Source organism: Festucalex cinctus, chromosome 21 (assembly GCF_051991245.1).
Source record: "Festucalex cinctus isolate MCC-2025b chromosome 21, RoL_Fcin_1.0, whole genome shotgun sequence".
NCBI lineage: Eukaryota > Metazoa > Chordata > Actinopteri > Syngnathiformes > Syngnathidae > Festucalex > Festucalex cinctus.
In genome coordinates, this window is record NC_135431.1 from 11,043,170 (window position 1) to 11,060,088 (window position 16,919).

A 16,919-nucleotide genomic window follows, 5' to 3' on the forward strand; every position below is an offset into this window, starting at 1 on the left:
CAAAGACGGCTCTCCGCTCAAATAGACGCCGTGCCTCAATCATTCATTGCATAAGAGCCTCGCCTTAGTGTTGTTGCACGTTTAGTCACGTCATTTAGCATCACATCATTTAGCGGCATCTGTACATCTAGCACTGACGGTGTCGTTCAAACAAAAGTGGAGCAAATCAAAAGCAACAGTTGATCAACTTCTCGACATTGATCTGAAAATTATGAGTGATGTGATAAAGTACTCACACTTAATAAACACATATCTTGAATAAACACTCCCATTAAGTGCATTCATATTGTGTTTATATGTCAACAAGCCCTGAGGGGTGTAACGGCGTGAATCGTTTCCTGCTGTAAAACGTGACAGCCAATGTTTAATTAAACATTTCTTAATTGCAAATTTGCATTTCTGGATGGGAAGGTGTACAGATATTTAGCATTTTGAAAAGATTTCTTGGGGCTAAATATGTTATTTATATAGAGGGTCCGCAGATTGAATATTTAACCCCAGGACCAGCCTAGATACAAATGGACAATTCTCAGGTTATAAGCTAACAACATTTTGCTTCTTCTTGTCTCCACAGCACCCCCTACCGTCCGCATCATGCACTCAGGGCACGCCTGTAATGTGGAAGAGGAGCGGCACACGGAACGTGTCTACACCATCCGGGAGGGCGAGACTCTGGAGCTCAGCTGCCTGGTGACGGGACATCCTCGGCCGCAGGTGAGTGACGCTGTGTTCTGGCCACGCAACATCCTATGACAAATCATTTAGCTAGGCTAACGTTAGCATGTGTTCATTTTGGCTTAGTAGCGAGATTGACGTATAATGCTGCAGCAACCAAAATTGAACAAAAAAATGTCAGTTTATCTCTCTCCTTTCTAGCCATGTATCCTCAAATGTTGCGCATGTGACACACCCTTAAGTTCCTATTAACGTCATGGAGTAGTACAGTGGCTTGTTTTTGTTTTTTGTTTTTTTGGAGGGAGTTGAGGGGTTGACAGCCAATCGGGTCGCTCTTACTTAAATGCCAGCTAACTTCGTCCATTTAGGGACAAATGTCAGCCGTCATCACATTTACAAACGCTGGCAGGATGTACACACACTAACCTTTTAAACACTTGTCCAACGTTGCTTCCAATTTGCTCGCCGGCGCACCCCAAATCACGCTGGAAGCGTGCTGTAAATCTACACGGCGGCGAGCTCATTTGCATTCATTTACATAACCGCCTAGTCCCCAACCCATTTGATCGATAGTCGGCATCCATTCCGCTTCCCGAGCAAAGAGAATTTTGATTGCTAGGGTTCTGTTAGAAAAAGGTGACGCTGTTTTATAATTGCTGGTCATCACGTTGGAGGGTGTGGTGGGTAATAACATTCACACATAGTGACTGCATAGCTTTATCTAGCCCCTGCTTTTATCTGGATTTGTTTGGGGTTTTGGAAATGGGGATGATCTGGATTAGTTTTCGAAACAAGAACAAAAAATATTTCCCTTCAACCTCTTGGAACAAAGATGATCCTCATGATTTTCGATGGGTGTATCTGATTATGTGTACGACCACATAGCTTTATCCAGACCCTACCAACCCTGGGTTGGTTTTAGGGTTTTAGAATTAAAAAAAAACAAAAACAAAAAAAAAACATTTCTGATCAATCTCTCAGGGAGGAAGAAGTTGTGCCTCGTTATTGATTTATTTATTTATTTAGGAATTCTGCTGACTATACGCATGGGGGACCACATAGTTCCCGCATAGCTTTATACAAGAACATACAATTATTTTGGATAGTTGATGAAGGTAGGTAATGAAGACATGATTTGTTTTTTCACAAAACTTTGCGGCTGGGTGACCATATAGCAATATCCATATCCCACTTTTATCTTGGTGAATTTCAGAAACAAAACATCATTTCACACTAGCGTGCTTCATCATTTTTGAGGGATTCCAGGCCCTGCATTTATTTGGGTTTAAATTTTGGGTTTTGGAAATGGAGCAAAGAAAACATTTCTCTTAACGCCTTGGAGCGACTAAGTGGTGAATTTTTTGACAGTTTCATTTGACTATGTGGACAGGCTCTGAAGCTCATGACAAGCCTTGGCTGCTTCTTTGAATGACCCGACGCCAATTGGACTCGTCCCTTACATTCGTCACAAGTCGGGACAGTTTTGTGGAGCGTCAGTAGCCCTCCCGAGGCTCGTTTTGAGACGACAAAATCCAAAGTGTCTGGAACAAGCGGAGTTGTGTGTTAAACATAACAGCTCATCTGTTCTCTGGAATCAAACATCCATCCATCCTCCACCAAAGTTGTGAGGACTTTAATTGAGTGGAGAGTCTACTTGATGGCAGCTCATTTGTGTTGTTTCCAAAGGTTGGAACCAAGACGCTTGTGGAATTCTGAACAGCTGCATCACGCCATTGTTTGGGCCTGTGTTGTTTCCAGTGCTCTAACTTGTCGTTCTCACCCATAGACAGCTCTACTCTACTTCTGTTTCGTCCTTAGTTTTAAGAGTGAAACTATTAATTGACAACTAATCGATTGTCAAATGAAGTCACAACTATTTTGGTAATCGATGAATCGTTATTATCCAAATCTTTGGAATTTAAGTCTCTCAACAATAAATACTGTATTCTCACGTTTTTGTAGTCTTTCATGAAAACAGTCTCATTATCTTTGTTTAATTTGCAACCATGTTTTTACTATGGAAAATAAAATAATCGATTGATTAATTGAAGTAGTCAACCGATTAATTATTTAAATAATTGTTAGTTGGCCCTTAGCCCTGATCCATCTAGTGCTGAAAAGAAACATCTATAACGGCATAGATAGACTGGGTCAAAATGGATTGGTTTGAGCACTGAAAAGAAACATCAATAGATGAAATAGACCTGAAAAGAAAGACCAGGAAGAATGCTGAAAAGGACTATCCATGGCATCAAAAAGCTTATACGGTGAGATCAGGTAGACTGCTGAATAGAACAGTCTGTGGATAAGAACAGCAGAATATAAATGATGAGATGGACGTTTCTTTTCAGCACTCCACCTGATATCGAGGTTACTTTTCAGTTCTGTCTATAGAGGTTTCTGTTCAGCGATCTACTCAGCCTCACGTTTTCTGAGCGCTACAGGTTTCTTCACGTTTCTTTTCAGTGTTCTACCCCATCATTTGGTCAAAGGATTCTTTTCGGTGCTCTACCATATCTGTTTATCTGTAGATGTTCTTTCCAGCACTCTTCTTGGTCTGTTTCATCTATTGCGGTTTCTTTTCAGCATTCAATCTGTTTCCTTTTTTTTTTTTATTTTATTATTTTTTATTTATTTATTTATAACCCATAAAGATTTTTTTTTTTCAGTTCTCTACTTTTTGGTGCTCTGTCTGGTTTTCATCCAAATGTGTGTCTTTTCAGAGCACCACATGGTCTGTTTGATCTGTAGATGTTTTTTTTTTAAGTGGTCTTCCCAGTTTGTTCGCCCTTTGACATTTCTTTTCATTGACAGGGTTTTGTTTGACCATAAATGTTTCTCTTACATGCGCAATGTTTTCATCCATATGTTTCTTTTCAGCACTCTACCCCATCTATTCTATGAGTTTGACTCCATGAAAAGGCAAAGCAATCATACGTTGCTTCTCGCGCATTCAGTCTACCAGTCGGGCAAAGGGTAAACATCTTCATCATCAGGCATCTACGATTTGGACTGTTCATACTCGGATGACTTCTGCTCTTTGGCCGCCGCTATCGTTGAAAGAGTCCGCGATGATGAAGCCATCTGCCCTCGTCCCCTTTGGCCTGGCCTCTATCCATTATGTCCACACGGTTCTGTTTGACTACCAGCCTCATACAGCCTGCCACCACACAGTGCAAACACCTTTTTTTCCTCCCCTCCCTCTTCTGTTTCAATTATTCTCCAGCCAGATTCAACTCACGGCGCCACGGGTCAGCAAGTACAAATAGGCCGACCTCTGGCCTTTGGAAATTTCACTTTGAGACAGACTTGTCGGCGTATGTGATCTGTTTCCCGAAGATCCCAAGACGCTCGGCCTTCTGCGTTGGTGTCAACAGATGCTCCTTTATTTGAACACTATTCAATCATTCTTATTTCACAGTTTGCCTTGTAAGCATCCTCAAAGGATCCACACTCTACCCTCAACCTTCACCCGCAGTTCAACCTGCAATTAACTATTCAAACAGCGGAGATAATCACAGACGCAGCATTCACCCTCAGCTACAATAACTCTATAGATTTTATTGCTCTTCAAAAATTGTCTGTTTTGTCCATAGATGATTCTTTTCAACACTGTACTTGGTCTAGCCCCCCCCCTTCCCCCTATCTTGCCATAGATGTTTCTTTTTGTTACTCTCTCTAGTATGTTTCATTTCATAGATGTTTCTTTTCAGTGCTCCACTTTATCTGTAGATTTTTCCTTTTAACTCTCTCCTTAGTCATTTTCATCCCCAGTTTCTTTTCATATCTGTTTTGTCTGTAAACATTTCTATTCAACGTGATACGTGGTTAGTTTGATGCATAGATTATAGTTCTCAAATCTGTCTGATTTTCTTCGTTTTATTGCTCTACCTGGTCTATCTTGTCATTGATGTTTGTTTTCGGCACTCTGCCAGGTTGTTTTCATCCCTAGTTTGTCGTGAGCGTCTCTCCACAAAAGACGATTTGATACCGTTTTCAATACGTGGCGTGCTAAACAATTCAAGGACGGTTCGATTTGGAACAATTTGATTCAGTACGTGGGATTGTGATTCTATTTTATATAGTATAGTATGACTTTTTTTTGCAGGCACTTTACATACATTTGAATAAACGTGTCAGTACTGTAAAAATAAACCATTTCATTGATATAGCTCTCTAATAAAAGACGATTTCATATGTGTATCAATATATTTCAAAGTGGAATGATTCAGTTCAATTTGATACACTTGCATCTTGGATCTTTCTGGTTCAAAACATTTTTTTTGTTATATTCCTACTAGTTACTTTTCAGCACTCTCCAATCTCCATTCTGTCAAAAATTTCACCGGTCTATTTCATCCATTTCCGTTGAAAATATTGCCCCTCTCTCGCCCACCTTACACTACAGCACTAGCTCAACGGATTGCAACTCAATGTATTTTCCACACTTCAGCCATCATGTGTTTCATTTCCTTCCGACAAGTTGTGATATCAACGTCTCCATTGGGCCGTGTCGCAAAGGGTCAGCCGCTATTCCGTTAATATAGACCTGTCGTCCCTGCGCTCATGCTCTGTAATTTGCACCCCCTCCGCCGTCTTTGATCGGTTGATTGCGATGCTCGGCCGCGCGGCTGAGTGGCACGGACCACCGTGGGCGCCTAAAAGGAAACACGGCGAGCAATTAGGAAAGCGTCGCCCGTATGGGCGAGGGGAAATGTTGCAGCAGGAATTATGGGCGATTCACCGGCACGGACGCGTGCTGCAGCATGCCATGCTGGCATAAGAGCAGACACCGGGCGCATTTCAATTAGCCCTCGCCGCGGCATCGCAGCATGCGCGGCCTCAGCCGCTGCTCAGACTAATCTGGACGGGCTAAGCAAATGTTGATCCTCCTATTGCAATGTCGGAATTAAGTTGGGATAGCTTTATTATTTTGTTGGATTTGCTTCTCCTTGCAGGAAGAAAAGTGCTGTCGTGCTTTATACTTTTTTTTTTAAACCGTGGTTCTCAAACTGGGGTCTGGAGACTTTTCTTACGATTGTACATGTTATGAATAATTAGGTTGAAATGTGCAACCTGGACCCAAAAAGTTTGAGAACCACAATTTCAAAGCACACAAAATATAAAGCCTGGATGAACAAATCTTTTGAGCAGGAAAAACAGAGGTGCAAAAATAGCAAAAACAAATAATAAAGCAGGGCTGTCATTGTTGATGGGAAAAGTGATTATCATCATCAGTGCTTGAATTTGTCATCGACTCTCAGAAGCACTACTGAAAGCCAAGAGGGTCAAACTGTTCTCAGCGGGCATTCTTCAAGACTCCCCTTTCACATGATTCCAGGTGCTCCCATGAAAAAGAAGAAAAAAAAAAAATCAAAATAGCTCGAGGCTAAGAGAACTTCCCAATCTTACGTTGTGAGAATTCTGCTGAGGTCAACACAAGCCGGCTTTTTTGTGTATTTAAGAACCTTAGTGCTTGTGAAGGTGCCGTGGAAATTCCTAAAAACTTGTAATTTATTCTGGCGAGTTCAACTTTTGCTGAACTCATGATGTTTCTAACAGTTAGCATCGATCATTTGCTGAGTTTGTGCTTTTTTTTCCTCCTGTATGGAGTGCTTTTCTCTTCATCAATTTGAATCAGGCCCAGAGAAGTATTCTCTCTTCAGGGTGCTCATTTAGAGCCTTTTTATTTTTAATGGTCACAGATCCTCTTAAATGTTGCTGTGGGACACGCAAAGTGTGGTGTGTACAGTGTTTTTCTTTATTGCAGAAAATGATATTGTTCTATGTACAGGGAAGTGGGACTATTTAGAATTCAAAGACTATCTAGATGCTTCTATTTGGCGCTCGACCCGGGCTGTTTGGTCTATTGGCATTTCTGTTCCATTTTGTCTTCTCTTTTCGGCACTTTCTGAGTTTGTTTCATTTATAGATATTGCTTTTCCTGTCTGTTTTGTCTATAGATGCGTCTTTTCATCAGTCTATCCCATTTTTTTTCATCCATAGATTAACATAGCATTGAATAATTTATTTTCTGGTTGGTTTCCTCTGTGGATGGTTCTTTTCAACCCTCTCCCTGGTCTGTCTACCCAGTCTGTTTATTAATCTATGGATATTTCTTTTGTGTACTAACATGGCTGTGTCATCCTCTGTTTCAGCGTTCTTTTCAACGCTTGACTCAGTCTGATTTGTCCATAAAAAAATATTTTCAGTCCTCTTCCCAATTAGTTTGTCCATAAACAATCTACCCTGTTTTTCTATGCAGTTGCTATTTGCCCATATTTGTTACTCCTATTTATTTTGTCATATGACCTTTACTCTGTTATGTGAGCATGGTCCTAGCTGGAGTTGCTGAGCGACACTCTGTGAGTATGTTGCGGTTTCTTCCATACAAGCTCTATCTTCCATCTGGTCTGTATCCACAGGTTTATCGGTCAATGTTTCCTCGCCAAAGTTTCTTTGTCAAGTTCTTTCTTCGAAGCCATTTGCATCCAGCCCTCTGTGGTTACTTGGTATTTTTGTGTATAAAGACTCTGTCATCTTCCGTTTCCTGTCTGCTTTTGGGTCCAAATTTCGCACCTTACGTGAGAGTTTGTTTCATCCTTCAATGCTTCTTTTTAGCCCACCCAGTGTGTTTATTCCATTGATACTTCTTTTCAATGCTGTACCAAGTGTGTTTCATCTGTAGGATCCACTGTGCACTCGACTTTATATCAACATTAGCCCTAGATAAACTTCTCACCATAGCATCATGTTGCCTCGAGCTCTATAGCAAGCATCTGATACAGGGCATCATTATCAGGTTTATGGCCAGCAATCTAAGTGGGTCCCAGTCCATGTCTACCTCAGGGTGGTGCTGTCAAGATCCAAAACAGCAGCAGCAGCAGCAGCAGCAGCAATTTCCCCAGATAGCAGCAAATCCCTGCATGCACTGTCGTCCCTGCTCCATCTGATGCTATCTGCGTGGATGTTATCAGTATGTGGAGATGATGCTAGCACCATCCAGTGAGGAAGGATTGGATTCTAATTTGCAGACAGTCAGACAGACCAGGGATATGTGAAGCTCTCTGGGCAAAGCTAGTCCATCTGTGGCTTACTTAGGATGAGGCATTGACTGGAGCCTTATGCTGGCTGCCTCCGACTGTGTGCGCCTGCCCCTCGGGCCGCAGTTGTCACACTACCTGTTCATGCTGCATGCTTTAATGAGGGAGGGCCATGATGGAGAGTCAATTACAAGCCAGTGTTAGGTTGGGGTGGTGAGTATTGCTATTTCACCTTTCATTAGACAGCCATGCCACGGGCTAACGGGGTCCCGTCACTTAGTGAAAGGTAGTCATGCTGAGAGCGCTGCGGCAAGGTTCTTGCATTGAACAACCATGAGTTTTTTTTTTCTGGCAATCCTGAAACAGGATTTTCTACGAAAGGGCCCGTGTATTCTCATAGTATGTACAAGAGAGCTGGTTATAAAGTTCCCTCAATTACAAAGAAGTACAGTTTTCCACACAAAACAGTGGAGGAGGTAGCATGCATCGAAGGTCTGTGAAGTTGCCCAACCCTAAACGTTAACCAACTTAAGGTTTAGATTTAGTGGTAACACTAAACTAAACCCTTGCACCACCCTAATCTATGTGTCCATCTGTTATGTTGTCATGATTGCTTTCATAAAACAATTAAATATTTCAAAGCCTTTTCTACATTAGTTTGCCGCTTTAAAAGGAAGAGACCAACAAAGCACACAAAGCCTAGTCCTTTTAATGTCCACTGTTTGCCTCATTCCACTATGTTATGGACACTTAATATTTTATATAAGGGACCCATGATTACAAAAAAAAGAAAAAAAATAGAACTTATACTTAGCATCCTGTAATACATAATACCTATTTGAATACTACTACAGTTTTTATCTAACCTAACACTAAACCTAACCTAGCAAAAACCTTAAACCCAAGAAGGGAATTTTTGACGTGGACTGTGGCAGTGGTGGTCTGTGAGGTCACCTAACCGAAACCGTAAACAAATAACCATGTTACCCCAACCCTGACATTAAACCCGAAACCTATCTTTACCCTACCCCAATCGTAACCGTATGTTGAACCCTAAATCATGACATTGTTATCTGGACAAAAATCCTCTCTTTGATCCATAGTTAATGCCACTGCAACTCGCTACATAAACTCTAAAAAGCGGCTTCCAAGGTTTCTTGACTTTTTCTGCTTCCAGATCCGATGGACCAAGACCGCCGGCAGCGTGTCGGACCGCTTCCAGGATTCCAGCGTTTTCAATGAGACGCTGCATATCAGCAAGATTCTAAGGACGCAGGGTGGCCGCTACTACTGCAAGGCAGAGAACGGCCTCGGCTCTCCCGCCATCAAGTCTATCCGAGTGGACGTCTACTGTGAGTAAAAAGAGCAAACTAAGACCTGGGTGCCGCCAGCTAGTAGCGACCTGAAAGAAGGTTTACTAGTGTGTTTGTGGTGTTTTGAAACACTTGACAGTGCAGCCAGCAGCAGTGTTTTATAATGTTGTAATGTTTTAATAGAACCTTGCAAAAACTTGTGGACTGACTGTGGAATACACTGCTAAGAGAGCCGTCATTGTTTTTCCATCAACTTTCTCGGTTTCCAATAGTTCTGGGATTTTTTTTTTTTTTTTAGCGGAGTGAGTAAAAGATGTTGACAGGTGCGGCAGGGGCCAAATGCGAGTAAAGCCACTTTGATTCGGGGGTCTTAAAAGTCAACTTTTGTAATCTCTGGCTGCAGTTGAAATGTCTCTGTCTCTGCATGAAGAGCAGTCTCTTATCCACATCACATCATCACTCATTCTTTTCCTAGCCACTGCCACCTTGTACTTAAGAGGTTGCCAACCGGAATTCCTGACCTAAACCCTAACACTACTTTAACTCCAAATCTACACATTTTATCCTTGCTAAATCCCAATTAAGTTTAGGTAATTGTGTATAGGGTTAGGGACCCTAAAATCTATCATTGTCTTGGGGGAAAAAAAAAATCCTCACATTCTTGATCCATTGCATTGGGTGGGAGGTTCTCTACTGTCAGCTCTTTTCATCTCTCTGCAGTCTATGCATGTCTTGTCTCTGCATGAAGGTCAGCCACTTAGCCACATCCATTCTTTCCCGCATTTTCCTCTCTTTTTATCCAAACCACTACCACCTGGTACCTCCTTATATGTATAGAGGTTGCAGACCAGAAAGTCATTCAGTAAGGTGACGGTTGAGGGTGAAGAGCACACCCGGCTACAGAAAAGGATAAAGGCACGGCGGAAAGATCGGCGGGAAATCAAAAGGGGCCTTCCACTCAACAGCCCCTTCAGCTTGCTGGCAGTTTGAGGTCGCCTCAGAGACGAGTAAATACAAACCAGAAAGCTCTAATTGTGCTCCCGAGGGAGCACTTCCATTTGAATGCAATATATACCCTAATGGAATGAGTTGGCATGTTGGAGAGGGAATTTGCTCTACATGCAAAACACAGCATGAACAAATACGTATAGCCATTGTAAATGTACTGTGTCAAGTCAAATGTGTGTTGCCAGTTTCTTAGTTATCTGAAAAAGTCATGCCTCAGTGGAAAAATAAAAGCCAACTGACTTTTTTTTACACTAGAGATTTATATTTTATGAAGTTATAAGCACCTGAAGCTTTTTAAGTGCCAATAATTGTCCAGGAAAAACCACCGGCATAAAAAGGGCCCAAGACCTCCAGGTCAGTTTTTATTGTTTTGATTGTTAAAGTAAAAGGCTGTACGCTCTCTTATTGAGTGAATGGTTCAATCATGATGGTTGATGGTAATTGACCCTAATAGGATGAAGAAATGTTTTGGATTTTGAGAATTCAGGAATTCCCGTCTGATTTAGCATTCGTCTCACATGATGTCAGCAGGTATGAATCATGTGGTCGAACTCCAAATTCGACAACACTCAGGAGGTTCCAGCTTAAATGAGAAATCGTTTTCACAGTCTTGCAAGTTTTGAGGAAGTCTTACCCTAATGTCACAGAAGGTGGCAATGTTTTGTTTTTTAGATATTGTTGCTCGTACTTGAAATTGTACCATGACTGAGCACACAAAATTGAAGCTACAAAAATTACTTACACAAGCATCACAAAATTTCTGTCAAACTCTGTCCAAATTGTATTATGTTTTAGGCATTTGCACTTCCAGGTAGAACCGAGAAATAACTTGCACAGTCATGACATTTGACAAATACTCGCAGTAACTCAGCGGACTTAAAGGTATAAGCAAGAAATAGTTTACACACGATATTTAAGGAAGTCGTGTATGGAAATTTCGTGACGTCACATTTGAAAATGTTGGGCTAACTCTAATTTGTATATTTAGCCCACTTTAATGCACAGTTGTTTATAATGTCGCTCTTTATTCAGTTGTAATCCCAGGTGTTGAATGGAGGTACTTCTAACCTTCAAATATTTGAACGAAAGATGGAATTCGGCTTTTTCTTGCCTATTTTATACAACGCCCTTGCATGTGGCCTTGTACACGTGTGTACTTCATTCGCTTGCATTGTGTTGCAGAAGCACACCACTTCTCCCGAGCAATGTTGCTGTTGTCCCCCGGGGGTGACACTAATTGATGGGCCTCTGCAGCACACGCTATTCTTAGCCGCTTTGCATGTACGTTTTTTTTTTTTTTTTAAATTAGTGCTAGTGCTGTTTTGTAGGCAAACCTCACAACAACAACTTGATACGCGAGCATGTGGGTTTTATGTCATGTCGTACATAGCTTTGCCAGTGGTTGTTTGGACATGACAGACATGTGTTAGGTTACACATTTTTAATGACTTGTATAACTGAAAATCGATCGCAACTGGTCTGTTCTGGTTGTCTTTGAAGATGATTCAGATTCACCTCTCATCTGCGCAGGCTTCAGCACTTCATACATAAAGGCTTGGTTAGGACCGCAACAGCTTGTACCACAACAAAGTCTCAAGAACCTAAGCTGGAAAAGATGCAGGAAGTCTGTAATTTTCATATGAAACTGAGTGTGTGTAGTTGGCTAGTAGGTTATTAGGATAGGTCAGTCGATTATTAGGATAACCATAAAACACTAAAACGCTTAACAGGTTGAATTAAAATTCATCCCCAAAAACCAGTTGGACTTATTAACATACAATTTGGCAGGCATAGCTATGGGTTAGGGTTAAAAGTCTCAAGAACACAAAATGGTCAACTTCCTGTTGGAAGTTGACCATTTTGGTTTGGAGCAGCCATTTTAAGGTCTTGTTGGATTTCTTCAAAGAGGAAGTCTATCCGATTGCTACAAAATTTTAACCTCCAATACAACACGCAGGTCTAACGCTAACTTCTTGAATATATGAGTTTTTACATGAGCATGGGTAGAGCATCTGAATTTGACGACTCTGCATTAAAACCAGAAACTCTTCAAAGCCCAAAGCCAGTTTGCATGAATTTTGGTATGGTATTTTGGCATGTCTCTCATGAGTAGCAGAGAAAACCCAGTTCCAGAGAGTAAAAACCCTGCCCCAGTTTGGCTACTTTATACTAGCTAGCTAGCTCTCTAGTAGGTAAACGAACACAATGGGAGCTAGCTAGCTAGCACCTGGGGCTAAAGCCAAACTGTGGCAGTGTTTCTACTTTCTGGACCTGGATTTGCCACCTCTGATGAATAGCTACTAGTGCCACACCGTTTCAAAAATTCAAGCCCAAATCAACACCAGTCTGCCATTTTATTTTGTCAGCATAGCCATTTTTGCTCCTGAAATAAATAAAGTGAGAGACATTGCTGAAATGCCACTACATGTTCGTATGGCAAGTTTAACGTCAAATCCAGAGTGAGCTTCTGGATGTTTCGTGGGTTTACCGCCCCTCCTTAGAATCCAGGCTTTTGGTCTCGGAATAATCTCAAGATTTTATTCATATATGCAGCTATTATTAGATCAAAGCCGGCTTCATAAAGGCGTGACTCACCATCAATAGAATCAAAGGACATTTCGACGGCGAGATGGATGGCAGATAGAGGCGCGATGACACGGGAAGCCATCATTTACGCTGATAACCGAAGCCGGCGGCCCGCGGGAGCCAATGATTGCTCTACCGCCAACTCTGCGCTAACACATTTAGTCCAACAAAGCGCATTTTCTACCTGCTGACACCTCTGTTGTTTGCGCTCCATGGGGGACAGTCCCGAGCAAAGTTAATAAAACAAACCGGCCCCAACTCTTAAAACGAATCGATCTTGAGCTTATGGTACTCCTGTTTTTTTCGTCTTTCCCTACCAGGGGCTCGTTTCGCCCGTTTTCCTTTAATTTTGTCCGGCGTGCATTTTGCCGCAGCGGCTAATGTTTGTCTGATTGAAGAGGGCTTAAGAGTTGTGCGGGGGCAGTGAGCTCATTTCAGGCTCAGGGAGCTCATTGACCACTATAGCTAAAAGAGATTTGCGGCGGACGTGAGTCCCTGAAGGGGATTCAGTCAAAAAGCAAACACTTTTTTAAAAGACGGGGATGGTTTTGGAAGTTAGTTTGTCGGTGCGTTTAATCCACTTGATCTGTTTTATTGGCAGCGAGGGCTCAGAGAGGTTAACGGACGCTGGCTAAGTCGCGGCTGTCATATTTAGCGCAATGCTGCATAATTCCGACGTCTTAGTGGAAAACAATGCAAAGGCACAGCGGTTTGTTTAGTCAAACAGAACTAATCCAAATGAGGAGTGAATATGCTCAGTGCACACATGCTTAGTAGTCAGGGGTTCTTAAACTGATGGTCTGCGCCCAAAAAATGGGTGGCCGGTGAAGTTTTCTTGTGATGGCGCACAATTTGTAGTCAGTGCTTTTTATTATATATACATGATGTATGTTATCATAAATCCACATCTGTTCTTTTTAAAAAATAATAAAAATAGAGAGAAAATCACGGGGTCCTTAGTTTACGGTGAAATTTCGTTCCTACAGTAGGGACTAGGGCAGAGGTGGGCAAACTCGGTCCTCGAAGGCCAAAGTGCTGCAGGTTTTGGAGGTTTTCCTCTTCCAATACAAGCTGATTACAATCAACAGATTTGTTATGCAAAGCAGCTGTCAGCTGTGTTGAAGAAGGGAAAACATCCAAAACCTGCCGACTCCGGCCCTCGAGGGCAGAGTTTACCCACCCCATATTACTGTATATGTATTTCAAAGGGACCACTACTTCAAAACGGATGACAGGTTTCAAACGTACGTTTCATTTTGACATTAGGAAACATACAAAAGAACAAAGTTTATTCCTTAACAATAGTGCCAGCACCACAAGTGATTGATTTTACATTTTGTTTTTGCTGCGGTGAATGTGAAGGACGTAAAGTTGACGATCCATCAACGTCACCTCCTAAACAAAGAAAAAGCACTTTTGTCATCTTAAAAAATGCAACAAAACAAATAACAGTCTGCTTTTTATCTGCAAAGCACCAAATCAAGATAATTATTATCTTTTAGGCTGGCAGCAGCATTCATCTTATCCTCTGGTGAATTTATTTTACATGTCATTGCAAAAAGAAAGTATGAATCAAACAGACAAATAATCTGGATAATTATCACCATCTTGACTTTTCTCAAGAGCAAGTTTTTCTTCGGGTTGCTATTCTTTTGTTTTTATGAATACGAGGACACGAAAGCTGCGGCTGCCCTTCGTGTTCAAGACACTTGTCTGTGAACACACTTCACACATACACACATCAGGGCAAATAAAGCAAGTGCGTCAGCTGGTGCGTGTTTGCCCTCCATCAGTGGAGTTCACGGAGGAGCTCGCTGAAGGTGTTTATTCAGGCGTCGCTTTATCCACTCCCAACACTACAACTTCCCCTAAAGCTCTTCCTGTGTCATCTACACAGACCCCAAAACCGGTTTTACTTAGCAACATGATTTTTGGGAGACATGTGTGCCATAATTAGACCCACAAAAAAAAAAAATCTCAAGTACTCATGCTGTAAAAATGGGAAGTCAGCCACGTTTTGCCCATTTCTGCCATTTGCAGGGGTCATTCAAAGACAAGGATGTCCTTGAGACTTTTTTCCTATTGCCACCAAATTGGACCCAGGCTCAGACATGAGACAGATGGAAGATGTGACATTTTGAAAGATTTTGGTGTTTATCATTGCATGTGGGCAGAAAATGGTAGTGAAGTTTCAGGACTCTCCATAAGACATAAAACCTGTAATACTAAGTACTGTACTTTAAAAATTCAGCCCCCAAACTCCTTCTCATTTGGCAACATGAAATTCGATAGGAACATTTGTCATGAGAAGACGGACAAAAAAAGTCTCAAGGACTCATTCCATAAAATGAACAGAATGTCTGTCAATTTGGTTTGAGTTGGCCACTTTAGAGTTTGCCCATTACAGTCATTTTAAGGGGTCATTCAAAGACGAAGATGTCCTTGAGAGTTTTTACTAATTGCTACCAAATTAGAAGCTCAGAATCTTAACAGACTGATGAAAGTAATTTTTGGAGGATTTGTTCATTTTGCATGTGGGTGGAGTATGGCAGCAAAATTTGAGCACTCATCATAAAACAGGAAAACTTTTAACTCATTCACTCCCAGCCATTTTCACTGTTCACTGTTTTACAAGATTTCGACTGATTTTGCAATGCCCACAGAATATTGTTGTTCTATTGCTATAAAAACGTGGAACCTACCAAAAGAAAAGAGTCTATTTCATCGGGGGAAAAAAAGTATACTTGTATCTGTTTCCGTTTTGCAGCAATTAACATTAGAATATAGCTAGGTTTTGTTAATATCCACATACCTGGTGAAAACACTGACAAAAAGAGCTTGTTGCAACATGGCCCTTGGCTGATCTCTTATACTCTGCTGCCACCTGCTGGTCGTTGTTTTATTTTTATTTATTTATTTATTTTTAAATTTCTTTATAACTACCAGTTTTACAAAAAAACACAAAAGACAGAGGAGGTACAGTATATTTTCGGGTCGTTTGGGCAATATTTTATCCCATTTCCACCTAATTGGAACCGCGACAAAGCCATTTCCACTCAGCAACATAAAATTTGATAGATCATGAGTCAACCCACAAAAATTCTGTAAAAGTCATGCCCAAAAACATACAGATGTTATGTTTTTTCTTTTTTTTTTTGCAGTCACTTTCCTGTCCTACTTTTGAAACCTTTTTAGAGGTATCAAAATCTTTGACAGGCCTTGCAAATCTCCTGATATATGTAGATGAAGATGCGGGCAAAGCGTCTCTTAAGTGCTTTTGGATGTAAATGAGGCAGCGTGATAAATGCAGCGGCGCGGTGGAGTGATCCGAGCCTCGTCGGGATGCCGTCGCACAATGGATCAGAGCATAACACGTACATTATGGAAATGTTTGCTTAATGGAGGTAACGGCGCTTCACGACTGCCCATTAGTCTCTCAAGGACTTATCAGAGGATTGTCTCGACCTCACCTCCTCTTTTATAATTGACTGTGTTTGTGTCCGATATGCTAATGAGGTTAACTCCAGTATTTCAATTTTTTTTCCATTGGGTTTTTGCCCTCCGTTTGTTCGATTAGCATTTTGTTTGCCCTGGAATGACTACAAATTGCTTGTTGACCTTTATTCCTTATCCATACTTTTATACCGCAAACAATGAATATTTAAACAAATATTATTAGAATATTGTTATACATTTGCTTTTTTAGTATTTCATCTTGTATTGTTTTGTTTTCTTCATTGTTTTTTTTTCATGAACATAAGTCGAGTTTATTGTTGAATGTTCATTTATTTTTAATTTTTGTATAATCATAGCCTTTTTTTTTGTTATTTTTTCTAGTATTTATGAATTTTACTTTTGCTTTTGATCATATATTCTTTTATTTTTTGTGTGATTGAATTTTGGATTTTTTGTGTGCAGATTTTTGTGCGTTAAGAGTAATTTGCCAATTGTTGTTTTGTTCATATTTTGCTTTTTGTAAAATAGTTTTTATACATTTTTTTCTATGAGTTGGTTTTTTTTGTTCATATTTAATTTACATTTTTTTGTGCAATTGAAGCTTTTATTTTTGTCCATTTTTAATTTACATTTTTGTGCAATTTATATTTTTGTTTTGTTTGTTTTTGAGTTGAAGTAGAATTTGATTTTATTTTGTTCTGTTCATAATGAGGACTTTTTTTTCCAATATTTTATTTTGTTTATTTTAGAATTTTAGTTTTTTTGTTTGTTTTTTAAAGGTTTTTGTCCATATTGAATTTGATTCTTTTCAGCCATTCATGCATTTTATTTAGTGATG

General features: G+C 40.6%; 1 protein-coding gene across 4 annotated transcripts in view; it reads left to right on the top strand.

Annotated features, from left to right (window-relative positions):
* Positions 1 to 16,919, top strand: part of LOC144010285 (MAM domain-containing glycosylphosphatidylinositol anchor protein 2) — a 205,230-nt gene that overhangs the window by 101,791 nt on the left and 86,520 nt on the right. For all 4 annotated transcript variants that reach the window (XM_077510538.1, XM_077510537.1, XM_077510539.1 and 1 more), the window contains 2 exons: positions 575 to 714; positions 8,896 to 9,070. In XM_077510538.1, the coding sequence (XP_077366664.1) occupies positions 575 to 714; positions 8,896 to 9,070 (315 nt within the window). The remainder of the gene's footprint in view (positions 1 to 574; positions 715 to 8,895; positions 9,071 to 16,919) is intronic.